Source organism: Pyrus communis, chromosome 10 (assembly GCF_041283825.1).
Source record: "Pyrus communis isolate YQ-2024b chromosome 10, ASM4128382v1, whole genome shotgun sequence".
Taxonomy (NCBI): Eukaryota; Viridiplantae; Streptophyta; class Magnoliopsida; order Rosales; family Rosaceae; genus Pyrus; species Pyrus communis.
In genome coordinates this window covers 24,112,357-24,136,761 of record NC_142574.1, presented here as the reverse complement: position 1 = coordinate 24,136,761, position 24,405 = coordinate 24,112,357, and the positions used below count along the sequence as shown (strand labels likewise).

At 37.5% G+C, this 24,405-nt stretch overlaps 4 protein-coding genes and 1 pseudogene across 5 annotated transcripts; 1 reads left to right on the top strand and 4 right to left on the bottom strand.

The window, feature by feature from the left end:
• The first annotated feature begins 84 nt into the window (after positions 1-84).
• LOC137730034 (putative glutathione S-transferase parC) lies at positions 85-11,605 on the top strand. The gene is made up of 4 exons (XM_068469104.2): positions 85-419; positions 994-1,235; positions 1,474-1,770; positions 11,561-11,605. The coding sequence occupies exons 1-4, from the start codon at positions 344-346 to the stop codon at positions 11,603-11,605; spliced, it is 660 nt and encodes a 219-aa protein (XP_068325205.2). The 5' UTR covers positions 85-343.
• On the bottom strand, positions 2,257-3,722 carry LOC137730055 (putative glutathione S-transferase). The gene is made up of 2 exons (XM_068469121.2): positions 3,258-3,722; positions 2,257-2,836 (listed from the first exon to the last, which is right to left on the bottom strand). The coding sequence occupies exons 1-2, from the start codon at positions 3,570-3,572 to the stop codon at positions 2,492-2,494; spliced, it is 660 nt and encodes a 219-aa protein (XP_068325222.1). The 5' UTR covers positions 3,573-3,722; the 3' UTR covers positions 2,257-2,491.
• On the bottom strand, positions 7,663-9,264 carry LOC137728415 (lysine-specific demethylase JMJ32 pseudogene; annotated as a pseudogene).
• Positions 11,606-11,762: 157 nt separating the features above from the next.
• On the bottom strand, positions 11,763-17,389 carry LOC137729083 (putative glutathione S-transferase). The gene is given in 9 exon segments (XM_088678103.1): positions 11,763-11,816; positions 11,908-12,066; positions 13,926-13,982; positions 14,579-14,621; positions 14,623-14,707; positions 14,710-14,773; positions 15,076-15,127; positions 15,129-15,351; positions 17,308-17,389. Coding segments are annotated over 9 exon segments (819 nt in total).
• Positions 17,043-24,084, bottom strand: LOC137729085 (ubiquitin carboxyl-terminal hydrolase 25). 2 transcript variants are annotated; one of them, XM_088677553.1, is made up of 9 exons: positions 23,446-24,084; positions 22,848-23,355; positions 22,662-22,737; positions 22,448-22,540; positions 20,520-20,606; positions 19,293-20,401; positions 18,468-18,596; positions 17,533-17,671; positions 17,043-17,438 (listed from the first exon to the last, which is right to left on the bottom strand). In XM_088677553.1, exons 1-8 carry the CDS (start codon positions 23,633-23,635, stop codon positions 17,569-17,571), a joined length of 2,295 nt encoding a protein of 764 aa, XP_088533679.1. In that variant the 5' UTR covers positions 23,636-24,084; the 3' UTR covers positions 17,043-17,438; positions 17,533-17,568. The 2 variants fall into 2 exon arrangements, with proteins under 2 accessions (XP_088533679.1, XP_088533678.1); XM_088677552.1 differs by having other exon boundaries at positions 17,043-17,432; positions 23,446-24,068.
• Positions 24,085-24,405: the final 321 nt, after the last annotated feature.

The following is a 24,405-nucleotide window of genomic DNA, read 5'->3' as shown; positions in this document are numbered from 1 at the left end:
CATGCCCATGCATATGCTTCCTCAAAAAGATATTGTTACTGGCTGTGGCTAATTTCATATGGGTTATTTATTTAGAAGAATTATATGTTACAACATTAGTAAACATTATTAGTTGTTAATTAACATAAACCAATGTATCATATAACTGGCCAAAATCCCAAAACGAAATTGTGAGCCTGAACTGAAAGTCTGAAACCAAGTGTCAAACATGCCACAGCACACACTGACACACCCATCACAATATAACGGCCTTAATAGTCAGTAGTGCTTCATGATATTCTAGCTCTAAGGCTTTGACTTTTGCAAGAAGAAAATTCAGCTGCAAGAAGCTTGTGCGTCGACAATGGCGGGCAAGGTTGTAGTTTTGGGATTCTGGACCAGCATGTTTGGGGAGAGGTCCAGAATAGCCCTGGAAGAGAATGTTGGAGCAATATTAGGAAATACAAAAATAACACAAGAATTCCGATAATAATAATCCTAAAGAAATTCACAACATCAATTATGTATGAAACTAATATAAACAACTAGGGAGAAAGTTAGAAAAACTGACAAACTTGGAGATTGAGACTTGCATAAATGCAATGCCTAAAAATAGAATTTCATCCATACTCTTGTGCTTGTAGTTCGGTAGGCGTCTGTCTCCCAGAATTCAACAATCTACAATAACATCGAAGCACTTCAATCTTCGGACTCTGATATTCCGTACTCTCAAGACACGACTCGGAATTTGACAAACGAAGAATGAGAGAAACAAAGTGAGGAAACCTTATTTCTCAAGAGTAAAAATTCTCTAATTTTCTTATCTTAATGATGATGGTTTCATGAGTTTATATAGCACCCAAGTACTTCTTGTTAAAAAGATGTAACTTTTCATCTATAAGTATACATTATTTGACAAGAGAATGCACCTAAATATAAATAACATAATCTTTCTAAAAAAAATAAATTATATATTACAATATTATATATTATAATATATAATTTCCAACAGAGAAGGTGTCAAGTATGTGTACAGAGAGGAGGACTTGTCGAACAAGAGCCCTCTCCTTCTGCAGATGAATCCGGTTCACAAGAAGATCCCGGTTCTCATCCACAACGGCAAAGCGGTCTGTGAGTCACTCATCATTGTGCAGTACATTGATGAGGTTTGGAAGGATCAAGCTGCTTCTTTGCTTCCCCTTGATCCTTACGACCGAGCTCGGGCTAGGTTCTGGGCTGACTTGATTGATAAGAAGGTCTAAGCTGTTTTGTCTAAATTTGCTCTTTTTCCCTTCGAGAATGGTTAATAGCACTCTCAAATAGCAACCATGTATTCCTCTCGTTATTTTTATTTTCACAACAAAAGAGTGCACGATGGTTTTTTTAGAATGCTGCTTTAATATAAAAATATTAATTGCAGTTCAATTTTTTAAAATTTGTATCCGACTTTTCGTCGCATCGAATGATGTCAAACATTGTTTCCAAAAATTGTAGTTTCATGTTGCTGGGAGGAAGCTATGGAGCATAAAAGGAGAAGAACATGAGGCAGCAAAGAAGAAATTTATTGAAATCCTGAAGCAGTTGGAAAGAGAGCTCGGAGACAAGCCATACTTAGGGGGTGAGAGATTCGGCTTCTTGGACATTGCCTTTATCGAATTCTACAACTACTTTTATGTGTTTGAGAGCCGTGGAAACTTGAGCATGGAGGCAGAGTGCCCTAAGATTGTTGCATGGGCCAACAGGTGCTTGCTGAGGGAGAGCGTGTCAAAATCTGTTGCTGACCCCAAAAAAGTGTGATTTTTTACTTCCTTTTTTTAGCGGAGTAGAATAGGCTAGCTGCTAGCAGTGGCGGAACCAGCCGGTGCATGAAAGAGGTTGGGATCTAGGCCAAATTGTAGGCGGAAAATGAGAATAGTAAATAAAATTAGGCCAGGCGGCTAAGTTCCAGCTTGCCTTCTACATGATTCTGCCCCTAGCTGCTTGTACAGTATCACCATGTTAGAAAGTCCACTGACGAATTCTAGTATGTGTTCTTCTAGTTTTTTGAATTCCAGCTTGTTTTTCTGTTGAGATGTTCAGGTAAGATCTTTAGGTGTTTCTGCTGCAAATGAGCTTGTATGCCTGAGGAAAAGTAACTCAAAATTTGGATAAGGAGAAAATTCACCCCATAGTCAATTGCGTACAACGATGAGCGTTATTCATGGCGAGATAGACTCATGGTTGCATGCAACCGGTGGCACCAAAAAGTCCATGCTTTGATGTGAAGACTTGATCACATAATAAGAAATTTGATCGAGTAGATTTAGATTCCTTACTATAACAAGTTGACAACAGAATGATAGTTTGACTACAGAAGCAAAATAAACATATGAACAGAAGCACAATAAAGTGCCTAAATACAGTAAAGGCTTGGTCAAGTGCCCTTTTATTCTAATTCAAAACAACCCAAAACAGGTTGAATCTTGAAATTACATTGATCATCACTAGCTTCTTCCCATGATTCCACCAAAATCTACTCCATTCCAAGCTTTTTCCTCATAAACATGACGAAATCGTAGACCTTTTCCTGTTCGGGGAGCGATTTGGACACGCTTTCCTTCTCCACGCACCTCTTAACCCAGGCAATAAACTTTGGGTGCAACGCCTCAACACTGAAGTTACCAAATTTCTCATACAAAAGAAACCAGCTATAGAACGGAATAAGTGCCACGTCCACGAATCCAAGGGTCTCGCCCCCAAAGAAGGGCTTGTCTCCGAGCTCTCCTTCTAACACGCCCATGCAGTCAAGGAATTCCTTCTTTGCTGCGTCCTGTTCTTCTCCTTTCGTTGTCCAAATCTTCCTCCCAAACTCGTATATCTGCATTTCACATCCCCAAAATTGCAGAAATATTAATATACATTATTTTGAGCAAGTTCAGATCCTCTGCTTATATCTTTCTAATACATACATCACAAACCCTAAACTGTAAACCCGAACTGTAACAAGAAATCTTAATCAAAACCTAAGTAGTAAAAATCATTATTACCCCAAACACTTACAATCTTAAAATTTTAAAACATTGTTTTATTTACCAGCTCAAATATCCGTAAGCATTTAACCTAAAACCAATTGGCAACGCGTGAGATTTTAAGCAGTTATGCTAGATACTCGCAACAATTTAAACATAAAAAATATAACCGTATAATCTGTTTCCCATGTTTTCAATTGTTTCAAACCAAACATATTCAAAACAAATAAAAAAATACTACAAATAAGTAAATTAGTCAGTAAAACTCACCTTCTTGTCGACGAAGTCTGCCCAGAACCTGGCCTGGGCTCTGAGGTAAGAGTCAGAGGGCAAGAGTGGAGCCTTATCATTCCAAACCTCATCAATGTACTGAAGCGCAATGAGGGACTCACATACCGGTTTTCCATTGTGAATGAGAACCGGGATCTTCTTGTGAACCGGGTTCATCTGCAGCAACAGTGGGCTCTTGTTCCTCACGTCCTCATCTTTGTACACATACTCAATGCCCTTCTCAGCCAGAGCAATCCTCAGCCTCATCCCAAATGGGCTAGGCCAGAAATCCAACAAAACTACCTCATCCGCCATTGAAGGTTGAAATCTGAACTCTTTGATACAAAATTGTAAAATGGTTGCAGAAGGTTGGCTTAGATATGAGCTGTGGGAGTGGTGGTGGTGGTGGAAGTGGTGGGGGTGAGCGTGTGTATTTGTAGACAAAAGTTGAATGAAAAGACTAAAGAGGCAGTAGTCAATGGACCGCAGGATTCTTGGAGATATTCTATTTTTTTTCCTTATTGTACACATTAGAGAATATTAATTGGAGCTGATTATGTCACTGCTTTCGACATAAAAAAATCTTGATATCCTTCTAAGTTCTCCCTTCTTTTAATTGTGGAGAAGAAATTTTTGTAACAGCAACGAGATTTGTCGTCTAAGTGGACAAGAGCATCTATTCGAGTCTCTGAAATATTGCTCGATAAAAAGTGTAACAAAAAATAAAGTGTAAATTATACTAAAATATCTCAATTATAGCTCGAACCATAATCTCATATCTTATGTTTTAAAAATTACAACGTCATACCTCATCTTATGAATTTATTGCAATGTTAAACGTCCGTCAGTTTGTCTGTTAATTTTTCTGTTAGCTTGAAGCGAAGCCCACTCCTTCACCCAACTGAATAGATATATTAATTAAATATTAATAAATTAAAGAATTATATAAAAAATGGGACCCACACCTACAAGCGCATCACCCTCACCGTTCTTTTCCAATTCATCCGTCTCGAGTATTTATCATTAATAGTCAAAATTTAACACTCAATTTCATAAATGTCACTTTTTTATTAAAAAAAAAATTCAAATATAGTAGAAAACTCATGTAAATAGACTTAAATAGCCTCAAAATTCAAAACCCATTTACACAAAAGGGAGGTCAATGGAATTCTGATGGGAGTTGCAAGGAAGCAACTCAACTCCTCCAAATTTTGAGCTCCTCTTACTCCGTGAAGAATAGAATTGCACCTCATCTCCCGTCCGTTGTCCTTATGGCTCCCTCCACATTTAGTTTCACCCACCCTTCCTCGCCAAGTAGAGGAATGGTTTCTCAAAGTTGTAGTTGTTGTTTGCTGATATCTCATAGTACTGCAGATTCTTCTTTCTGTGGAAGGTAACCTGCTTGGCTTTAACCTACATGTTCTTCACATCAACCTTGTTGCCACAGAGAACAATAGGGATGTTCTCGCACACACTGAAATACTAACGTGAGGAATCAAGTATACCGAACCATCACCAACTAATGTAAAAAAAATAAATAAATAAAGGAACATTAGACTTGACACAAAAATAATTTAGCTAACTCATCGGCAGAGATCACGGTGCCATGTAGGGACATTCTTGTATGTCGACCTAGCGGTAACGTCAAACATGATGATTGGACATTGCCCATGAATGCTGCATATTTCAATGAAGAATTTTAGGTGTTCATTAGGAGGCATCCACCATGATTGTTTAGTTTTACTCTCTCTACTGGTTCTTCATTGGCCTCCTGGAAATCATGCATCCAACTGAAAGTGTTGTGAATTAAAGCCATAGGATATGCACTAAAGCCTTCCCATACCGAGCTATCTCTTGCCTTCCAAAGGAGGGCATTTAAGCCTTTGGCTGTTTGAATACCAAATCAGGGTATTTAAGTCTATTTAAGTGGATTTTCTGTTATTTTTTAAAGAAGTTATAAAAAGTGACATTTATGAAATTAGGTGTTAAATTTTACTTATTATTGATTTGAGTTTTAATCAAAATGACAAAAATGTGTTGTAAGTAAATAGTACCAATAGTGACTTTTTAAAGTAAAATTGTCATTTTTCGTTAAAGTAAACAATACCAAAAATGTTTCATTTAAACTCTGTTATTTTTAAGCGCGATGAGATTGATTCAAGGCAAATATAATACTTTATAAATTTCAAACTCCTGTACACCGCTGCCAAAATTGTCTTACATAATATGCGTTTTGCTTATAACAATCTGAACCGTTGTTTTCAATAAATTATAAAACTCATTATGCTAATTTTCAAGTTATTTGCAATATTGTACCCCTTCTTGCTTTATGTGTGTCGTCTTTGCAATGGACGGAGTCTATCTCCTAAAAAATATCTTGACACGAGCATATAAATTTTATAATTAATTTGTAAACCCTAGGAAATATAAAAAGATGAGAAGCCTAGGCATGAATGCATTATCCAAATTCCCAAAATCTGAAGCTCTTTGCGAGAAGAAAGGGAGTTTTTTTTTTTCTCACTACCATAACTATGGTGTGTGCTCATCATATATTTAATAATCGGTCATGTATTATTTTACTTAATTTTAATTAACTTTCATATTAAATATTACTTTTTTATTTTTTTTAAAAATTAATCAAATTAAAGAAAATAATATGTAACGGATGATTAGATGTATAATGAGCATATAGCATAATTGTAGTGAGCAAAAATGCTTCCGAGAAAAAAACAAGTCGGCCAAAACATGTGATGCAGCTGGAATTTCCTACAGTACTCCAATATATGGTCCAACCTTAAAAACCCCTTTTTGTAATTTAACTCCATTTCCCACCCGTCCACGTTTCGTAATTAATTGGATTTTGGCTTTTATATTTCTAATTTTTTGAACTCGAATAATGCAAAAGGAAACAAGCTGCAAAACAGAAAAACGAACAAAATAAATAAATAAAAACCACACATCGAGCGGAAATGAACTTGTAGGTGGGATGTCTAAAATATATGAATGGTTTGAGCATCTCTAAAGAAAATATTAAATTTAAAATATCAAAATAATATTTGATGATTTATGTGGCATTTTGACATTTTTTATAATTTTTTGCCTTACCTGATATGTTAAATAATGGGGTCATTGTATAATTTTTTTTTCATCTCTTTGTGGGGTCCCATTATTGAGATACAACCAATCAAATCCTTGGAACACACAACAATATTTATTATATGTTGCATCATATTTACTAAAAAATTATTAAATAAATTTGACAGTGGAAGCTTTTGCCTTCAATTGACTCAATGCCACATAAGAAACTGAAGACCAGTTGAGGAGAATTTGTGGCTATTTTTTACTATTATATGTCTACATAACAGTTTTAATATCTCTTTTAGAAATGCTATTATTGAGCTGGATGTGTGGAAACGAAAAACAGGTTAACAAGAATTTGCCAACAAAATCAAATCAATCGCAAAGAAACATGACAGGAGGCACAACACAGGTCCAGTGCCCTTTGCTTGTAGCTAGATGTGAGGAAAACCCGTACAGGTTGAGACTTGAAAGACAGCATATGGACCTAAAGAAATCGAATGTATAACTGAATTACTTTCTTCTAATTAGGGGTGACAATGTCTGACACAATACATTACACGATTCGAAATTCATAAGAATTTCAGACCTGATGGGTACGTTATTAAAACACAATTAACATTTCCTCCTTTATATATTTATTCTATCTGACACATAGTATGAGTTATTTATTATAATCATCATATTATTATTTTTATCATTTTGTACGTTGATTATGGATTGATATGAATATGACACAAACATAAATGGCCAAACTCGAACACAACCATTCGCATCCCTACTTGTAGGTAGTCTTGTGCATGTTTACTGCGCCATTCCAAGCTTTAAACCGTCATATAGTTGGTCAGGAAGTCACTTGAATACTCTGCATGCACCTCTTTATCTTAAGAGGACTTTGACACTCTTTCGGGCTGGTTTGGTTTCGCATTTCAGAAGTTTCACACCTCTCCCCAGAAAGAGAATATAACAACTGGACATTTAATTCTAGCATCCTTTTGTAATGGTTGTATACTTCTCAAGGATGATATATGCATTTGAATCTAACGAAAATAATACTTCTCAAGGTTGAATCCAGCATCTTCTTTGCAATGGTTGTATACCTCTCCCCAGTAGCAACAGGTTATGTTGACTAATTTAATGTAATTTCTCTACCTCAAGGATGCTGTATACTTCTTTCAGAGATTTCTTTGGCTTCCCAGTATGAGAAGTCCACAAATGATTAATCTGATACCCAGACTAATGATCGGTGATCATTCCATCGCTTATCTGAAGTCTTCACTGGTCCCTGCTAAATGCGCTTTAGTCCAATCGGCACCCAATTCATCCCTTAGACAACATGCATATGAATCAGAATCTGAATCCTTGCACTCTCTCTCAGCAGTGTTGGAGTTTTACTGGATAGGCAATGAATTGATTGCAAGATGTTGAAGTAAGCATACTTCAATATCATGCTGCATATCATACCCTGCCAAATATAATGGAACATCAAATACTTAACCATATAAAAAGTGGAACCTGAAAGGTGAGAGAAGCGTTTTAAGTTCTTGATCCCTTACAGTAGTTCACGGCAATAGTGCGTTTATCCGGAGTTTGTCTAACGTGATGAACCCACATACTTGGCCTGCATTAACTCTACCACATCAGGCGTTGGAAAATATTAAGGAAAACTAATGAAAATGGTTTGAAAACCTTGAGTTTTAACAAAAATGAAAGAAAAAAAATGGTAAAGTGAATAGTACCAGGATTGACATTTTAGTGTAAAAATATGGTTTTTTATTAAAGTAAACAGTACCGGGAGCTTTTCGTTAAAGTTCCCAAAATATTATGAGTCATATAGGAGTATGAAAACAACAGACAATCATGCACATTTATTTTTGGTTACAAAAATAACATGGACATCTGAATCGTGAAAAGAATTTCATTTTTCATATGTTGCTTACCAAATAAAGACAATATACAAAGAGGAGGGACTAGGCATCAAAGTAAGCAATGAGAATGCCCGGAATTGTACAAAATTTGAAGTGACTGAAGTCCGATCATATGAACATAGCCAAAAGAAGGAAAAAACAAATGAGAGCAAAAATGAAGGCAGAAATTTACCAGTAGAGAATCTCTCCAGGGTTGAGAGTACAGTGAAAGGGCTTAGGACCGTCAAACTACAAGGGGAAGTTAGAGAGCTGCTTATCTCTGTCCTCAGGAGAAGGGTAAGGATTGACACTGCACCAAGGCACATATCTGTCTGGCTTCTCCAGTTCCAACGTGAACTCTCCGGTGTCATGAGAATATGAATATTGAGCAGATGGGTAGTCGCGGATGTACATGCGATGCACATCAGTGGGAGGGAGGAGGAAATGATTCCGCCCAGTCACGACAGCACATGGATTCTCATAGTGCTCCTTATGAAATGATGTTGTAGACAGATGGTTGCCAATCCGCATGTTGACTGCACCGGGGAGGCAGCCAAGGGCCTCACTGGCCCATGGGATATGGGGGTCGCAATCCCCAGCTAAAGCCGAGTACTCTGACGGAAAGCAGTTGTTCTGCTGCTGCGCATAGGCCACCAATTTTGATGTGGACTCATTGTTGGCGACCAAGCTGAGAGCTTCCGGGAAGAGCACGCGCTCCACATGAGCAGGAGCAAAGCAAAGAGAACCATTCAACGGGACAAGGGCATCAGCTTGTACGCGTGGGGTAAGGTGAAGGGAGATGTCAGTAGAGGAGAGGGCTCCGGCGAGGTAAGAATCGTCGGTCCAGGAGTGAGAGGGCGGGCCAGTGGAGGTGGCGTTGGATATGAAGCAGGGCTTGTTTTGGTTAACGTAATCTCTAAGGAATTGGAGAGGGGTAGGTGGGAGCTCCAACCGCTCCACTCTTCCCGACTCGCCTACACTTAGCTCTCTACTTGTTTCCGCAATGCCTCTATTTCCTCCATACTAGTAGCCCAGTTTCCGTTGTTCCTCGCTGTCAGGATTAAAATTTGGAGAGGGTTAAACCTCCAAAACCTCTTACTCCATTGACTAAATTTTTTCGAAACAAATGGTTAATGGCTATCGAGTCTTGTAGGTTCAAAATTTATATTATCCAGATTATTTTTCTTGCAGCAAACACAGCAATGATTTGGTTAACCGCTACAAATAGTTAACTAATACTAGCATATGGGCACACACAATGTGTGAGAAAATTTTTTATTTTTGTTTTTGAAAGAGAAAGAGAGGAAGAGAGTGGCAAAGAATGTGGGAGTGGAAAGATTTTTTTATAATTTTTTATAGAGATATGTTAGGATTACATGTATTTGACGCTTATTACATTTCTGCCATATATTTCTTATTCATATTCTATTTTAATTAGAGGGTTAAAACTATTAATTTCACAGGATTTTAGTTGACAGTGAACATTTTATTAATTAGTAGAGATACTTGTGGCTCACGTGAACAGCCTCCCAATACTCAACTCTACAAATGTACTTGTAGCTCACGTGGTTAAAAATCCCGCCATTTCCATGGTAAACATAATGCTCTCTCACTGAGTTTTTTTTTTTTTTTTTTTTTTTTTCACTTTCTACTATTGATCTTAGCATCGTTGAAGACTATTTGATTCTGAGGTTTGAAATCATCAATTTGTTAATCTTTCATGATTAGGTTAAGCCACCTGCTAGGCAACCAATGAGTTGAAGAAGTAGAAAACATACAAACCAAATTACTCATAAACGCGCACGAGTTACATACTCGGAAAAACTAAACGTAGAAATACAATAGGAATAGGATAAAGAGGCGCGCATTGCATAGATGATCCTCTCTTGGTGATGCCAAGGTTCTGGATGTCCCCAATTTCAACTAAAATGCACTGTATATGATAAAAAAAGAGAGAAAGAAAACACTACTTTGCACTTGTCCAAGATGTTTCATAGAGCGGAACTGCGGTCTAATAGGAGACGCCTTCTTGAACCTGTCATAAAGAAGGCACTGGTAAAAGATAGCGAAATAAAATGACGCAACATGTCAGTGCTCCACCAGGCCTTTCTTTAATCAGTTGTCTGAACTGAATCAACTTCAGCCGCCACGAGCTTCCCTTCTGGTGGCATCATGCAGCAGTTCAACATCGACTCCCTCTGGGGGTAGTTGAACGTATCTCACAACTGATCCCCTAATAAAACAGTTCCTCACTGACATCTGCAAGAGTACATTATCATACACTTGTCAAACCGGAAGGGTAACATATTGTTAAATAGTAATTTTCCATTTCAATGTACATAACACGTTCTTTAAGCATGGGGCAGAAAACAAAATCAGCATATATAAGATAGACAACAGCTAGAACAAACAAAGCAAACACAAGAATATCGGAAGATCCAAAAGGTCCAATGAAACCAAGCAAATCAGAGTCAGAGTCATGAGACCAATGACCTATGCTCTGAAAAATTTTACCCACAGCCCCATAAAGAAAATTTGATCCCTGAAATTAAAATCATATAATGCCCTTGCAATGATCAACTCCCACAAGCTAACAGTGAAATGCCAAGCTCCACCATAAACGATTGGCACAAACACTTGGCACAGGAGATCTTACCATCAGTAAAATCTCAGAGCTCACCAATCCAATCATAGTGACATTTTTATAGCAATAAGGTACCCAGCAGACCATGGAAGATCGAAGATAATCCCCAAACTCCACGTTTACAAGTTTCATTGTGAGCATTCATGTCACAAGAACCATAAACATAATAAACTCAACTCCCATATCAAACCCAAATCGATAATAAGTATATGGACTGCATAAATTCAATACAAACATTGGAGTAATAGACGCAAAATCACTCATAAACCATGAAACTAGAGTACAACACCTCAACTATAAATCGTTTTGTCACACTTAAGTTACCTAAAACGATGTAGTGAATCTTCAATTGAGACAACAAAACCATCTCAGATTACTCTCTCACTTTATCTTTCGGTGATGCTATCCCCAAATTTTATGCTTAGTAACATTTCCACATGCCCATCATCTTAAAGTCTGCATCCAGCTACATTTATTTCTTATGTAGCTTATAGGACAGTGTTCTATACATTATAGTGGTCTTACATAACTGTCCCTTCAAATAGTCTAAGAACGACTGTACTCCACACTCAATTCAAATATTCTAAGAATGAACGATTTGAATCGTCCATTCGACTAATCATCATATAGTGAGCAAAAATTCAGTCTTTTTTATCACATGATAAACTTTCCAGGTATACAATTACGCCAATGAGCAAAAATCCTCCATCAATACTTAATCTGCATAAAACCACTCAGGAGTCTGCACATGCTAAAGCATCGATGGCCTATCACTAGCATTGTTCTTCTGCTAAAACCCGCGTAAATTATTACAAGTTCCAAAAACTTAAGGGGAAATTTTTCAAAATCAAAACAACCCATTTGAAACCCTAAACCCTAACTTCTCATCACAAACTCGAGCAGTAGGATTACCCCTTCCAACACCAAACCCTAGAAATCAAGTGAACAACCAACAGGCACAGACAAGTACATAGAATAGTCAAACGTTAATCAGAAACAAGACAAAGACAACAATGGTTACCATGTGAGGGTACTTGTCCTGGTCGACAACCCTAGTATTCTCGAGCTTAATGTTGAGATACTGATCCACCGAGTGCAGTGTTCCTCTGATTGCAAGGTCATTCTTCAGCTCCACCGTCACTTCTCTCCCCACCAACTCTTTGAAATAAGAGAAGAACAACTGCACACCCACGCACCCAACAGAAAACCCAGTTCAAATTACGGGTTGAGGGACAAATTAGGAGAAAAAAAAAAAAAAAAAACAGCATGGAAATTGAACAAGTTAGTGTAAATTAGCATAGAAATTGAAAGTTACCATTTTTTTATTTGCAGGTTGAGAGAGACAGCAGGAGATGGTGAAGCCCCTTGGGGTTCTGTAGGATCGAAGTCTGGAGCTGGTTTTTCAGAGACCCGACGGAGGAGGAAGATGTGGAGAGGCAAAAACAGCGAGAGAGGTATTTTGCCACCGGCAGTGGGTTTTCCCAAGTTTTGGGCTTTATTGGAGCTCACGTGACGTGACTGGGCCTTCAATTTGGTTTTTTTCCGTTTCTGGGCCTAATTTTCTCTAGACTTTTGCATTTTTTTTTTTTTTGTCAATCGATAGGGTTTGTTAGGTTAGATTAGAGCATTTATAAAGGATATGTCAAAGTTTCCACGTACGCATACAACAGTAAAAAATAGTAGTAAACTCTCTCCAACCGAGCCTTCAATTTCTTATGTGGTGTTGGATCATTTGAAGGCAAAGCCTTATGCTGTCAAATTTGATAGTAGATGTCAAATTTATTAAATAATTTTTTAATAGATTAATATAATATATAATAAATGTTGTTATGTTTTTGAAATATTCGATTGGTTGCCCTAATCATTGGACTCCACAAAAAGATAAAAATTTTATTAAATGACATTATTATTTAACATATCAGGTGGAGTAAAATATTGTACAAAATGTCAAATTGTCACATAAGCTATCAATTGTCATTTTGATGTTTAAAACTTGACATCTCCTTTGGAGATGCTCTTAGATGTTAAATTAGCAAGGTTCGAACTTACGTCATCATGCAAGGCTCAACACCTTTCATTCCACCACTGTAATAAAGGCCATTTGCCACATTTATTGATAGAGGAATCCTACCTTAAAAAAGAAAACATATCACCCAGAAAAGGGAAATAAAGGTCCTAATTCATCGAGAAAACTTAAGAAGATATACGAGAAGTTCAATTTCCAAAAGGAAAAAAGTGACTTCCCTTTTTCTTTCTGGTGCCTGTTTGCGTTTTCTTTCAATTCTTAGCCTTTATGTTTTCCTAATCCATTCGGGGTTTCTGTAATTAGTTGTGCAAACATCTCTTATTTGTGTGTATAGGGTTTCCTAGACAAGATGGGATTATCTTCACAAACCAGGTTTTATACATGCAGCTGCACGCATATACATACATAACCTAAAATATCCTTCGCTGTGTCTCAAGACTCTCAGACTCTCAGTAAGCAATTTGTGGATATGACTATTCCGGAATTGGATATGTTGCGAGAAGAATACTTCGGTACTACCATGCGCTCGTCCTCTCTATTTTAGGACCCGTACGGGCTGCTTCCAGCGATGTCTAAGGCTGCCATCGACGCCATTCCGACGCTAAAAGTGACGGAGGAAGGGAATGAGTGTTGTATCTGCTTGGAAAACTTGAAGGTGGGCGTTGAAGCCAAGGAGATGCCATGTCAGCATATGTTTCACAAGACGTGTATGATGTATTGCAAAATGGCTGCTCCAACGTGCTTCCTGCCCGCTTTGCAGGTTCGGTGTGGACGTGCCCATCATTCCCCTACAGGACGATACATTTGACATGTTTAGCGATTTGTTATCATCACCTTGTTCCGATCCAAACTGGTGGGTCATCGGATAAGTTTGTGTTTTGGTTACATGCCAGTGTTCGATTGATTTAAATTGTTATAGAAGACTTTTCTTTCTTTTTCTTCTACTTAAAATATATATATCCAACTATATATAGTTTTATTCATATCATATTTAAAACAAAATCATTATATGCCTCCCTCTGCATGCATCTCTTTGCCCAACCCATCAGCCTCAGACACTCCTTCACCATGTAGAATTTTTCAAGTTGACGGACCGAGGGCTCACTCCAACAACATCGATACCGTTCCCACTTAATCACCTACACAAACCTCAGGTATGGGGTTTTATCACAAAAGGCCTCAGTGTTGTTGGAGTGGGCCCTCAGTCCGTCAACCTGAAAAATTCTACACAGTATCAGAGCCAGGAGACAAGTCCGTATTGCCATGTGATTGGGTGGGTCCCTATTGGCCCTGCGTGATTGGTGAGTCCCTATATGGCTCCACGTAGGACAAAGATGCCACGTGATTGGATGGTTCCCCATTGGCCAAGCGCGATTGGGTGAGTCCCGACATGGCTCCACGTGGTTGCCGATGTGTGGAATTTCAGGTATGACCCATAAAAATGGGGTCTCACGTGCGGGGGAGTGTTGGAACCCTATTATGTCCCACATCAGACAGAGGAAAGGGCAAAGACCCATTTATATAGAATTAGCTCACTCTAACTAACACCAAGACCTTTTGTGATAAAACCCACACCTGAGGATTGTGCAGGTGGTTAAGTGGGGATAATATCGGTATTGTTGGAATGGGCCCTCAGCTCATCGACCTGAAAATTTTCACACACCATGCCCGGGTTTCCACAGACCTCTAGTGCATAGAACTAGCTATAGTGCCACGTCGACTATGCCAAAACTCTCACCCCCAAAGTAGGTCTTGTCTCCTAGCTCGTGTTCGAGCTGCAGCTTGAAGCACTCAGTTCCTTCTTTGCTGCATCTTGGACTTCGCATTTGGTTCCCCACACCATCCTCCCTGTTGAAAAAATCTACAGAAACCAAAAAAAAAAGCAAAAAACCAGTTAGAAATTAAGTATTGTCACAATTTCTATATTTTATGAAAAAGACTGACTTCTTACATTACGTGCAAGTCATTGTTTGATATAAATTGTATATAACTAATTGAAATTACAAAAGAGAGAAGTTTGATGCACCATTCAAACTGTGATTTGCAAGTAAAAATAAATAACTTTATATTTTAGAAAAATATCGTCCAAGTGTTTTTCTTTCATGAAAAGGGTAAATAATTAATGAAAAATCATAGTTTTACACATAGTCCAAAATAACTGACCTTCTTGTCAACATAGTCAGCCTAAACCCTTGCATGGGCTCTATGGTAAGGATGGAGCTTGATGACTCCAAATCTCATCAATGTATTGAAGAATGATGAGTGGTCTTCCCTTGTGGATCAAGACTGGGATTTGCTTGTGAACAGGGTTCGTCTTGAGCAGCAGAGGCCTCTTGTTGCTCAAGTCTTCTTCCCGGGACTCGTACGCGATGCCCTTCTCCACCAGGGCAATCCTCACCCTCATCCCAAAGGGGCTTGGCCAGAAATCCAACAGAACCACTTATCTGCCATTACTAGCTTGTGTGCCTGCTGCTTGCTTTTTGGTGAGTTTTCTTTGACTGCTTATTTGTATGCTACAAAGGCAAAGGGAAATGAAAGTTTCTTTGTAATGGTAGAGAAAGTTGGCCAATGTATGTAAATTTTCTTACGTTGGTTTGTGTAGGCGCTTCTCGAGTCTCCTATCACCTACTTAAGGACCTGACAATTTCTTACACGACCTGTTAACACGACACAAAAATAACAGGTTTCGGGTGAACACTATAACTAATTAGGTCATTATCGGGTCACATGATAATAACCCATTAATAACGGATCCTTAACAAGTTTACAGTAGAGTGACACATAGGTACCTGTTTCGACACGATAAGAAAAAAGTTATTTTGATGATTTTAATTTTTTAAATCACTAAAAAAAACTTACTATAAAATACAATAGATATAATGAATATGTATATATTGTTTATTAATTATTATTCTATATAAATTTTAAAATTTAAGTTTTATTTATTTATTTATTTTTATAGTATATTATAGGCAAATATTGAGATTAAAAATCGAAAAACACATTAAAAATAAAAATATCAAGTAATTTAAAAATACCAAACACATTAAAAATTATAATAATTAATTTACATGTGCGAAAAATATGAAAAAATATGCAAACGCTCGTAGTCGCATCCTCTACGCTTTGAGGATGGGTATATGATCATTTGAATTTTTAAAACCATACAAACTCTCATGAATACTATTTATAAGGGAGTTCAAAATAAACAAAATTCATAATCATTAATGTATAAGTCTGAAAGATGTGAAAGCATAATAAGCGTTCATAATTGCATCCTCAACACTTAGACGATGATTACATGGTCGTTTAGATTTTTAAAACCCTCCAAATCTCATGAACAGTGTTTTTTATTTGAGTGCAAAATTAATAATAATTATTGTAGAAATGTGAAAAATGTGATCACTTGTAATGAAAAACTTTACAACTTTCATGAAGGGGTTAACTCCGAAATTTAGTATTATGTTTTACATTTTTTTTGGGTCAAAGTATGTTTTTCATTTTCATTTTTATTGATTTAAAATATATTTTTCTTAACAGGGTAACAGGTCGGATCATATTACCTAATAATATTAACGGATTGATTTCGGATCGGATCATAATACCCATTTACTTTAACGTATATTACACGACACGACCCGTTAAGCTATTGGGTATGACACGAAAACAACACGAACACGAGAAACACAACACGAATGCCAAATCATTGCTAGTATTTTCGAGAGGCAAGCGACGCATTGGACTGTTTTACCTCTTTTTAAAGCTTGACATGTTTACTTACGTAGATATCGAAATTATTCTAATTCTTGTTGTTTGTATTTGTATGACAAATGGAATAAAGAAAAAGGTATTTGTGTTTCATAGTATATTCTGTAATCCAAGCCTGAAAACCTAAGAATTTAATTAATCGAGTGAATAGTTTTTTCGATACTCGTATACAACATACCTGCTTAGCACTACACTGTTGCGGTATTTCTCTTTTAATAATATGTAATGCCTAAGATTCAAATTTTTTGAATGGAAAATTCAGTGTTGAATTTGTTCCCCACCTTGTAACGTAAATATGTCGTTTGTCTATAAAAAAAAAATGACACCAAGAATTCCACTCTATTTCCTTGGGGAAGTGGAGATAACTAGAAAAAAAGGGTTACCATTTAGAAGGTCGAACTCAATTGTCCACATTTGTCTAACAAGAAAATTTGTGATGATCCATGAAATTATACTGCCAAAAGGATATCGAACATAATGAATAGAATTATCGACTTGTTCTCAGCCCAGAACCAATTACACAACCTCAAAAGAAGAAAATAGAAAATTTTCAGTAAGATTTGAATCGGCATTTTCATCTCAACTTGACATCTTCAACGCTACAAAACTATATCGCCATTGGCAAACCGTAACAGCTGACACTGGCACTCGCTGAATTGGACTTCAGTTTACATCGCCAATCCTCTACTTGCTCAGGAGATATCTTCATCACTACACTGACAGTAGTATACATACGATCGCACGCCCGAATCCTGCCACTTAAAGAGTTGACAATAAGACGCTGTCATGCGACCAGCCTATTTCTCATTCACACATCTTGAATCAGTATAAGAAAAGGTTACTTCAACACACCATCTTGTGAGTTAATGAAGGCCCAAATTAGTGTCGCTATTTTTGGCTAAATGATTGAATGCGCTTGACTAAGTCCCCTCTTAAAGACGAGGGTATCTGTGAAAGAAAACTTGATTTGGCATCCATGATCAACATCTTCCTGCATTGAGTAAGTATACACAGATGGATCAATGTTTCATATTAATGCAAAGTAAAAACCCAAATAGCCGCCTGGCCAGTTAATACAAGCAATGTAGTGGAAAATATATGTAAAAATCAACTAAAGAACTATTATAACGGTATTAAATTCAGTTCGTAACAAGGTAAACCAAATACAACTCATCACCAGAAGTTTAAACAGCAATGTTACCCAAAATATGTTGGACAAAATTCGTGCAGTGAATCCTTGTTAAACTTAACCTAGATATGTGGAGTTGTATAAAGATATGCCTAAGGCCTCTTAGACACGTGAATATAACAATAATGTTTCCTCAGTTTGATGTTTGATTGGTTCATGACACGTGAATATAACAATAATGTTTCCTCAGTTTGATGTTTGATTGGTTCATGCATGCTTATTTAATGTATTGTCTCTAGAGTTCCAATATTCTATATGTGATGGGTATACAGAGGTGACCAGTTGTAGGAGAGGGAGACTGTTCAAATTGGAGAAAAGAAACGTTCTCTACAAGCCTTCTTCCTTCAACCAATAATTTGGCCTGACAAAACTGAGAGTGAGTCCATGATTTGCAACGTTTTTCTATTATAATGAGGCAAAAACTTATAAAGATGCATATACTAAATGAGCAATAAATGAATGCACTTAAAGAGTTGGAATTAAATTTTCAACAAAATTTGATGAAAATCAGCACTATGACAGCTTAAACTGCCGAAATTTAGGAAAAATCTCTCATCAGGAATCAAGAAGTTTCCTACATACAAACGTTAATACTTACTTCACTTCATCGTAGTTTGGAGTGGTTTCAACTTGTTCTGAACATAATCTTTTCCTTGAACACATAAAACTGTATACTTCATCCCACCAGCCACATGATCGCAAAACTGAAGAAGCCTCTTTCTCGAGACTAACAAACATTTAAAGAAAAGGTATTAAGCCAAAGGAAAAAAGCAACATATAGAATGAAATTAAGCCAGTTAAGAAATTATTTTTTATGCAACAAACTCATGCTACAGGCATTCGCTAAAAAGGGAACTCAAGTTACAGGCAACCAAAACATGCAAACATGAAAACACAGATAGTAGTAAACTACATGCATCATTGAAGAGAACTTATGACCCTGAACACCAGATTATGAAATCTGCAACACAATACAAAGGCAAGCCCTGATGTTACAGAGGAAGAGGGAAAATAATATGAGACGAACAAATTAAAGGTACATGTAAAAGAAATCTTGATAACGAGTACAAGCAAAATCAAAGCAGCAGAGAGACACAATCATTCAAAGTATGTCATAGCCATCAGAAGAGTCCAACTATATGGTACAGGTTAACTTAAAGACCAGACAGTAATGCGCTATGAATCCGTGGAACAACAAACATAAAATTTATCACTTGAGGAATATACTTTCTTTTGGCAAGGCCGTGGGAGAACTGATGAGGATATGGTAGACAGAAGTATGACATGGAAGATAATGTAAAGATAAACTCAGAAGATTATGCAATTCATAACATCTAAAGCTGCATTTCAAGAACAGTTCCTAATCAAGATAAGTTTTTATATACTGACATTATTTCAAAGAATATGGTAGAGTGTCACTTACATTTCCTTTAGTCCTTCAACCTCTGCCCGGGATTGAGCATCAGGTGCAAACAGAATGCACGAATCCAGAGATTTTCTTTTCAACCCAGAGACCTTAGAGTGGCCATTTTCCAATTCACTCGGATCAGGCACTATACTAGCTGTCAACCTGTCTCTTGTACCTATACCTTCACAGGGTTCAGTTTTTACTGAACCAGTTCCACCATTTTCTAGGGATAACAAAGATGCTTGGCTACTGTTAGGCACTTTCCCAGCTGCCAACCTGTCTCTTGTACCAATACCTTCACAGGGTTCAGTTTTTATGGAACCAGCACCACCATTTTCCCGTGATAACAAAGATGCTTTGCTACTTTTACCGTCAACTATAACAGGATCCTTTGTATCCACATTTAATCCTATGGATTGATTCTTGTAAATAATTTTTCCATTATCAGTTCCAGGTGCCCTTTCACCATTTGATCGTAGGGATTGATTCTTGTCAGCAATTTTTCCATTATCATTTGCAGGAGCTCTTTCCCCATTTGATCCAAAGGATTCATTTCTGTGAGCAATTTTTCCATTATCAGTTGCCAGAACTCTTTCCTCGTTTGAACCTAAGAATTGATTCTTGTTAGCACTTTTTCCATTAGCAGTTGAAGTAGAACTTTCCCCGTTTGATCCTAAGGATTGATTCTTGCAAACAGTTTTGCCACTAGCAGTTGAAGTAGATCTTTCCTCGTTTGATCCTAGGGATTGATTCTTGTAAACAGTTTTTCCATTATCAGTCGTGGGAGCTCTTTTGGAGCTAGAATTTCCACTGAAATCAAACTTCATCCGTGGGCAAGAAGGCACTTTATCAACTTTAGATACGGCTGAGACATCCTTCCAAGAAGACTGCTCATAAGGTTTCGTTTGCAATCCTTTTGGTGGAAGAGCGGACTTCGGGATTTTAGATGTTTCACGACCATTACAAACATGAGAGCTCACCCCATTGGAAGCAATGCTAGCCAATGCTGGCCTTTGGTTGGTACGAGAGAAGAAAAGGATGTAAACCTTTTCAGATAAGACCTTTTGCAAGGTTGAAATTGAGACAAATGAATCGTTGCAGCAATACCACCGACCTATGGCATCCTGTACATAGATCATGAAAAAGTAAAATAAAACAAGATGAGTATTTTGTTGATTAACTTGATAATAAGGTGTGCTTCAAATTTACTGATTACAACTAAGGTGATAAGTGAACAGAGACCTTAATATATGCATAATAATGACCAGATTCTGGGGAGAAGCCTGAATGCACAATAGTACCAAATAGCTTATACTCTGGCCGCGGATCCTGCATAGCAATTAAAAAGTCAGCATCATTACTAATAGGGAAGCAACTGTCTGCAATATCTAGAAACAAACAACAGTCTCGTGATACAGAAGTCAAATAAAATGCCTGCATCAGGATCAAGTAATATTTCTAAGTTAAAGGATAGCATCTTGAAATCAAAAGCACTTTTTAGATAACCAAAGACATGAACGTCCTCATTTTAAAATACAAGGAGATATGCAACAAAGAATCAGAGACCACAATGCATGTACATTATAACTTCCCAAACAAAAAACAAATCAGAACAACCAATTCAAACAAAAATGCAACAAACAATACTTCTGTTACAGCCTTGTTAACTACAATAAAGCACAAAACTGAATAAGGCGAACTTAACACAACTTATCGAGGATGTCTTTATTGTCATTATAAATAAACTCTGCCTTATACTTTTCTTCTCATATTTAAGTTGCAGTCAAATGGCTTTTTGTTTTCCTTTCTACTTCCCCCTGAAGGAAGAAGGTATTTAATTAGCTAGAAAAGATGGTAAACCCCAAGTCATAGATCAATCACGAATAATGGGACCACCCAAAAAAGGTTTCCCGAGAAATCACACTTGTGTGCATTGTTAATTATGTCTATCTCCTCTTCAGACTGCAAGAGGTTACGGTGTTCATAGTGTTAAATGAAATTATACAACATACCAATAGAACAGTTGACGAGTTGGATGTACAACTCCACTCAGCAAAGCCTTAGTCCTACTATCTGGATAATAGATGGACATCTCTGGTCTAAATTTTTAAACCCTTCTACAGTCCTATCCAGTTCCCATTTCCCATTTCCAGCTCTACATTTTTCTTTGTTGAAATGTAGTCCTACACTTAATCAACCAAGACATCAATTGGAGTTTCCTTCTCCAACCATGTTAACTCCCACACTGATGCTCGATGCACAGATTGAAAAAGGAGGAAAAAAAAAAAATACTTAAACTGCAGTACCATCCATACTGTGTTGCAATCACTTAAAAACAAAACAATAAGAAAACATTGTACATGCCATTGTAGCAAATATTTTAAACAACTAATGTGTACCTTTTTTACTTTACATCCCTCATTTATATTGGTTGGTATAGAAATTCAAGAAAAACAAAGTTCATGATTAACTGCCAGTTGGTTTAACTCTTCTTAAGAATATTAAAATTTTATCAAACTCTTGCGTATTTTCTTAATAAGAGACTCTAGTAGCTTTTGAATCTTAGGTTCTTTGAGAACTTTAGGGCATGCTTAACAAACCTCTTTTTTTCCCTCTAAGAAAGAAAAGTGCTGATATGACACCGTACCATAACATTCCAAACTGAATCACGTAGATTTCAACAAGCTTCTAGTGCCCACTGTATTCAAACAAAACTTATAAAGCACAAGCATATATTCGACCCGGAAAACAAAGCTTAAGAAAGCACAAGCATCAACTTGTTGGAACAAAATACTGTACCAGTCCTGAAAAACCTTTGCTAATTCAACTAGGTGGGGACAATCTGAAAAGAACTGGATAGGTGTTTTTCATAGGTTGACTACTGTCATTACTGCATATCACACATCCATATTATTTCTAGGTATATATATCATATGCTTTGCAAAGATCTAGAAAGTTCAATAGTTATCTGGTCAAGGGTTCAGCATAACATGGAGGCTAGAGAGTTTTGGACTCTATGTCCTAAAAAAACAAGGTAATTGTTGCTATGCTTGATAAGTTCATTGTTAATGCAATATCTAATCTATCTAAGCTCAGTTTCCAATTAAGCAACTATACACTATCCAATGCAATGACTTTATTAAACTGACAGGTTAAAGTCTTAACCGTACCTTGCTTGTTTTGCACATGAAGCCTGAAAGCACCAAAACCTCCTCAAACGAAATGGATTTATCAATCTTCCCGCCAAGTATACCCTCAAATCTCTATCAACAGACAACATAATAACATTGTCGAGATAAATTAATGAACAAAAATTAAAATGGCAGGATGGAGCAACTTAAGCACCTAACAGCGAAAAGATATTAGGAAGCAAGATAAACTCACCTTAAGTTGGATAACGAGAACATTGGGTGCTTGAAGAAAAGACATTTGCTTCCGTGCTGCGACCAATTTGTTACAACTAAGAAAGCATACATACCACAATCAAAATCCGAAGCAACAAAAAGTACAAAACACAAAAAAGACAGCGAGAGAGAGAGAGAGACAGAGACAGAGACAGAAAGATGATACCTTTCGCATTTGTACTTGTTCTGGCCATCCAAAATCTCGGGCTGAAAGAACCTTTGCAATGCGTCTTTAAGCGAATTACTATGCAAAACATCAAGACTAATATCCATTATCTCATCAACCTTATTGGATTCTGTGCCACAGGATAGACATTTCACCTGGCTCTGCAATGCTCCACCAAATATCTCCTTCACCACCGTTGATGTTGCCGCCTCTCCATTGCCTATGCCGTTGGCCACATTGCCGTTGGCAGCCTTTCCGTTGGCAGTGGCATTGCACCGCAGCTTCATGAGCCGAAGGCAGGTGTTGTGGCAAGCATCAATGACGTAGCGCAGGAACTCATGAGCGTCCTCCTGTCGACCGCCCCGAAAGTGTTCGGCAAAAATCCCAAGACAGCTCTGTATCTTCTGCGGCGCATCCAGACTGAGATCCAGACTCAGCGACCGCACTATCCGCTTCTCCAGAATGCAAAAGGGACAGTCGCGCTTCCGCTCCGCATCCGAAGAGTCACCTGCACATTGAATTGGACGTAGTTTCGATTGAATTCGAATTCAAACTCAAACAAAAACATAGGGAGAGGAGAGAGAGAAATTGAACTTACAGAGAGAGGTGTGGAGTTTGCGGAGGCAGAAATTGGCGAGAGGAGGGGTGTAGGTGAGGCACTGGAGGACGCTGTTGAGGTAGCAAGAGTTGCCGAGGTTTTTTAACCCTAGAGGCGGCAGGCCATTCTTGCGCTTCTGACTCAGTAGACTCGGCTGCCAACTCATTTGCAATTGGAACTGCAGGCCCATCAACGACGAAGACGACCATCGCAAGACGACGCCGTTCCGATGATGATGCACCACCACCACCCCAACGGCATATCTCTTCCCCCCTCCAATCTCCTCTCTGATCCTCTACCAGCTATTTCTTCCGGCGGAAAAAAAAGCGAATTAAAGAAAAACGAAAATAGCAACAGAAAAAACAGAATTAAATATTAAATTGTTTTTCTTTTAGGATTGAATAAGGTAAGAGTGAGAGAGAGGGAAGAAGGCGGCTACGAACAAACAGAGAGAGAAAAAGGGATGTGAAGAAGAAAAAGGAGAAGGAGACGAAGGCAGGAAAAGCCCTCCAACCTCTTTACCTACCAAACCCCAAAAATCCCCCCAACTTGTCTGATTTTCGAGGGTTCATCTCGGTCTTTCCCTTTTTTTTTTTTTTTTTTTTTTTTTTTAGCGTCTTCCCAATTTATGATCTGTACAGTTGGATGTCGAATCCATTCCACCAAATTCATTAAGTTCGAGATCAACGATTGAAATTTGTAAACGAAATTTATTTTAAAAGTTTTAATAATTGTAGCAGCCATCTCCTTCAGTGCAAGCATACGACCAGAACCGTCCATCAAGTGAATGTGCAATTACAAGATAGAGATTTGATCAAATTTCAACCGTCCGAATCTTTAAATTTAATGAATTTGATAAAAGGAATCTAAAGATGATACATTTCTGTAAAAAGCAGGCTATGGGCCAGTCCCATCAAATATCATCCAACTTTTTTTTTTTCTTTTTCTTTTTTATGCCGA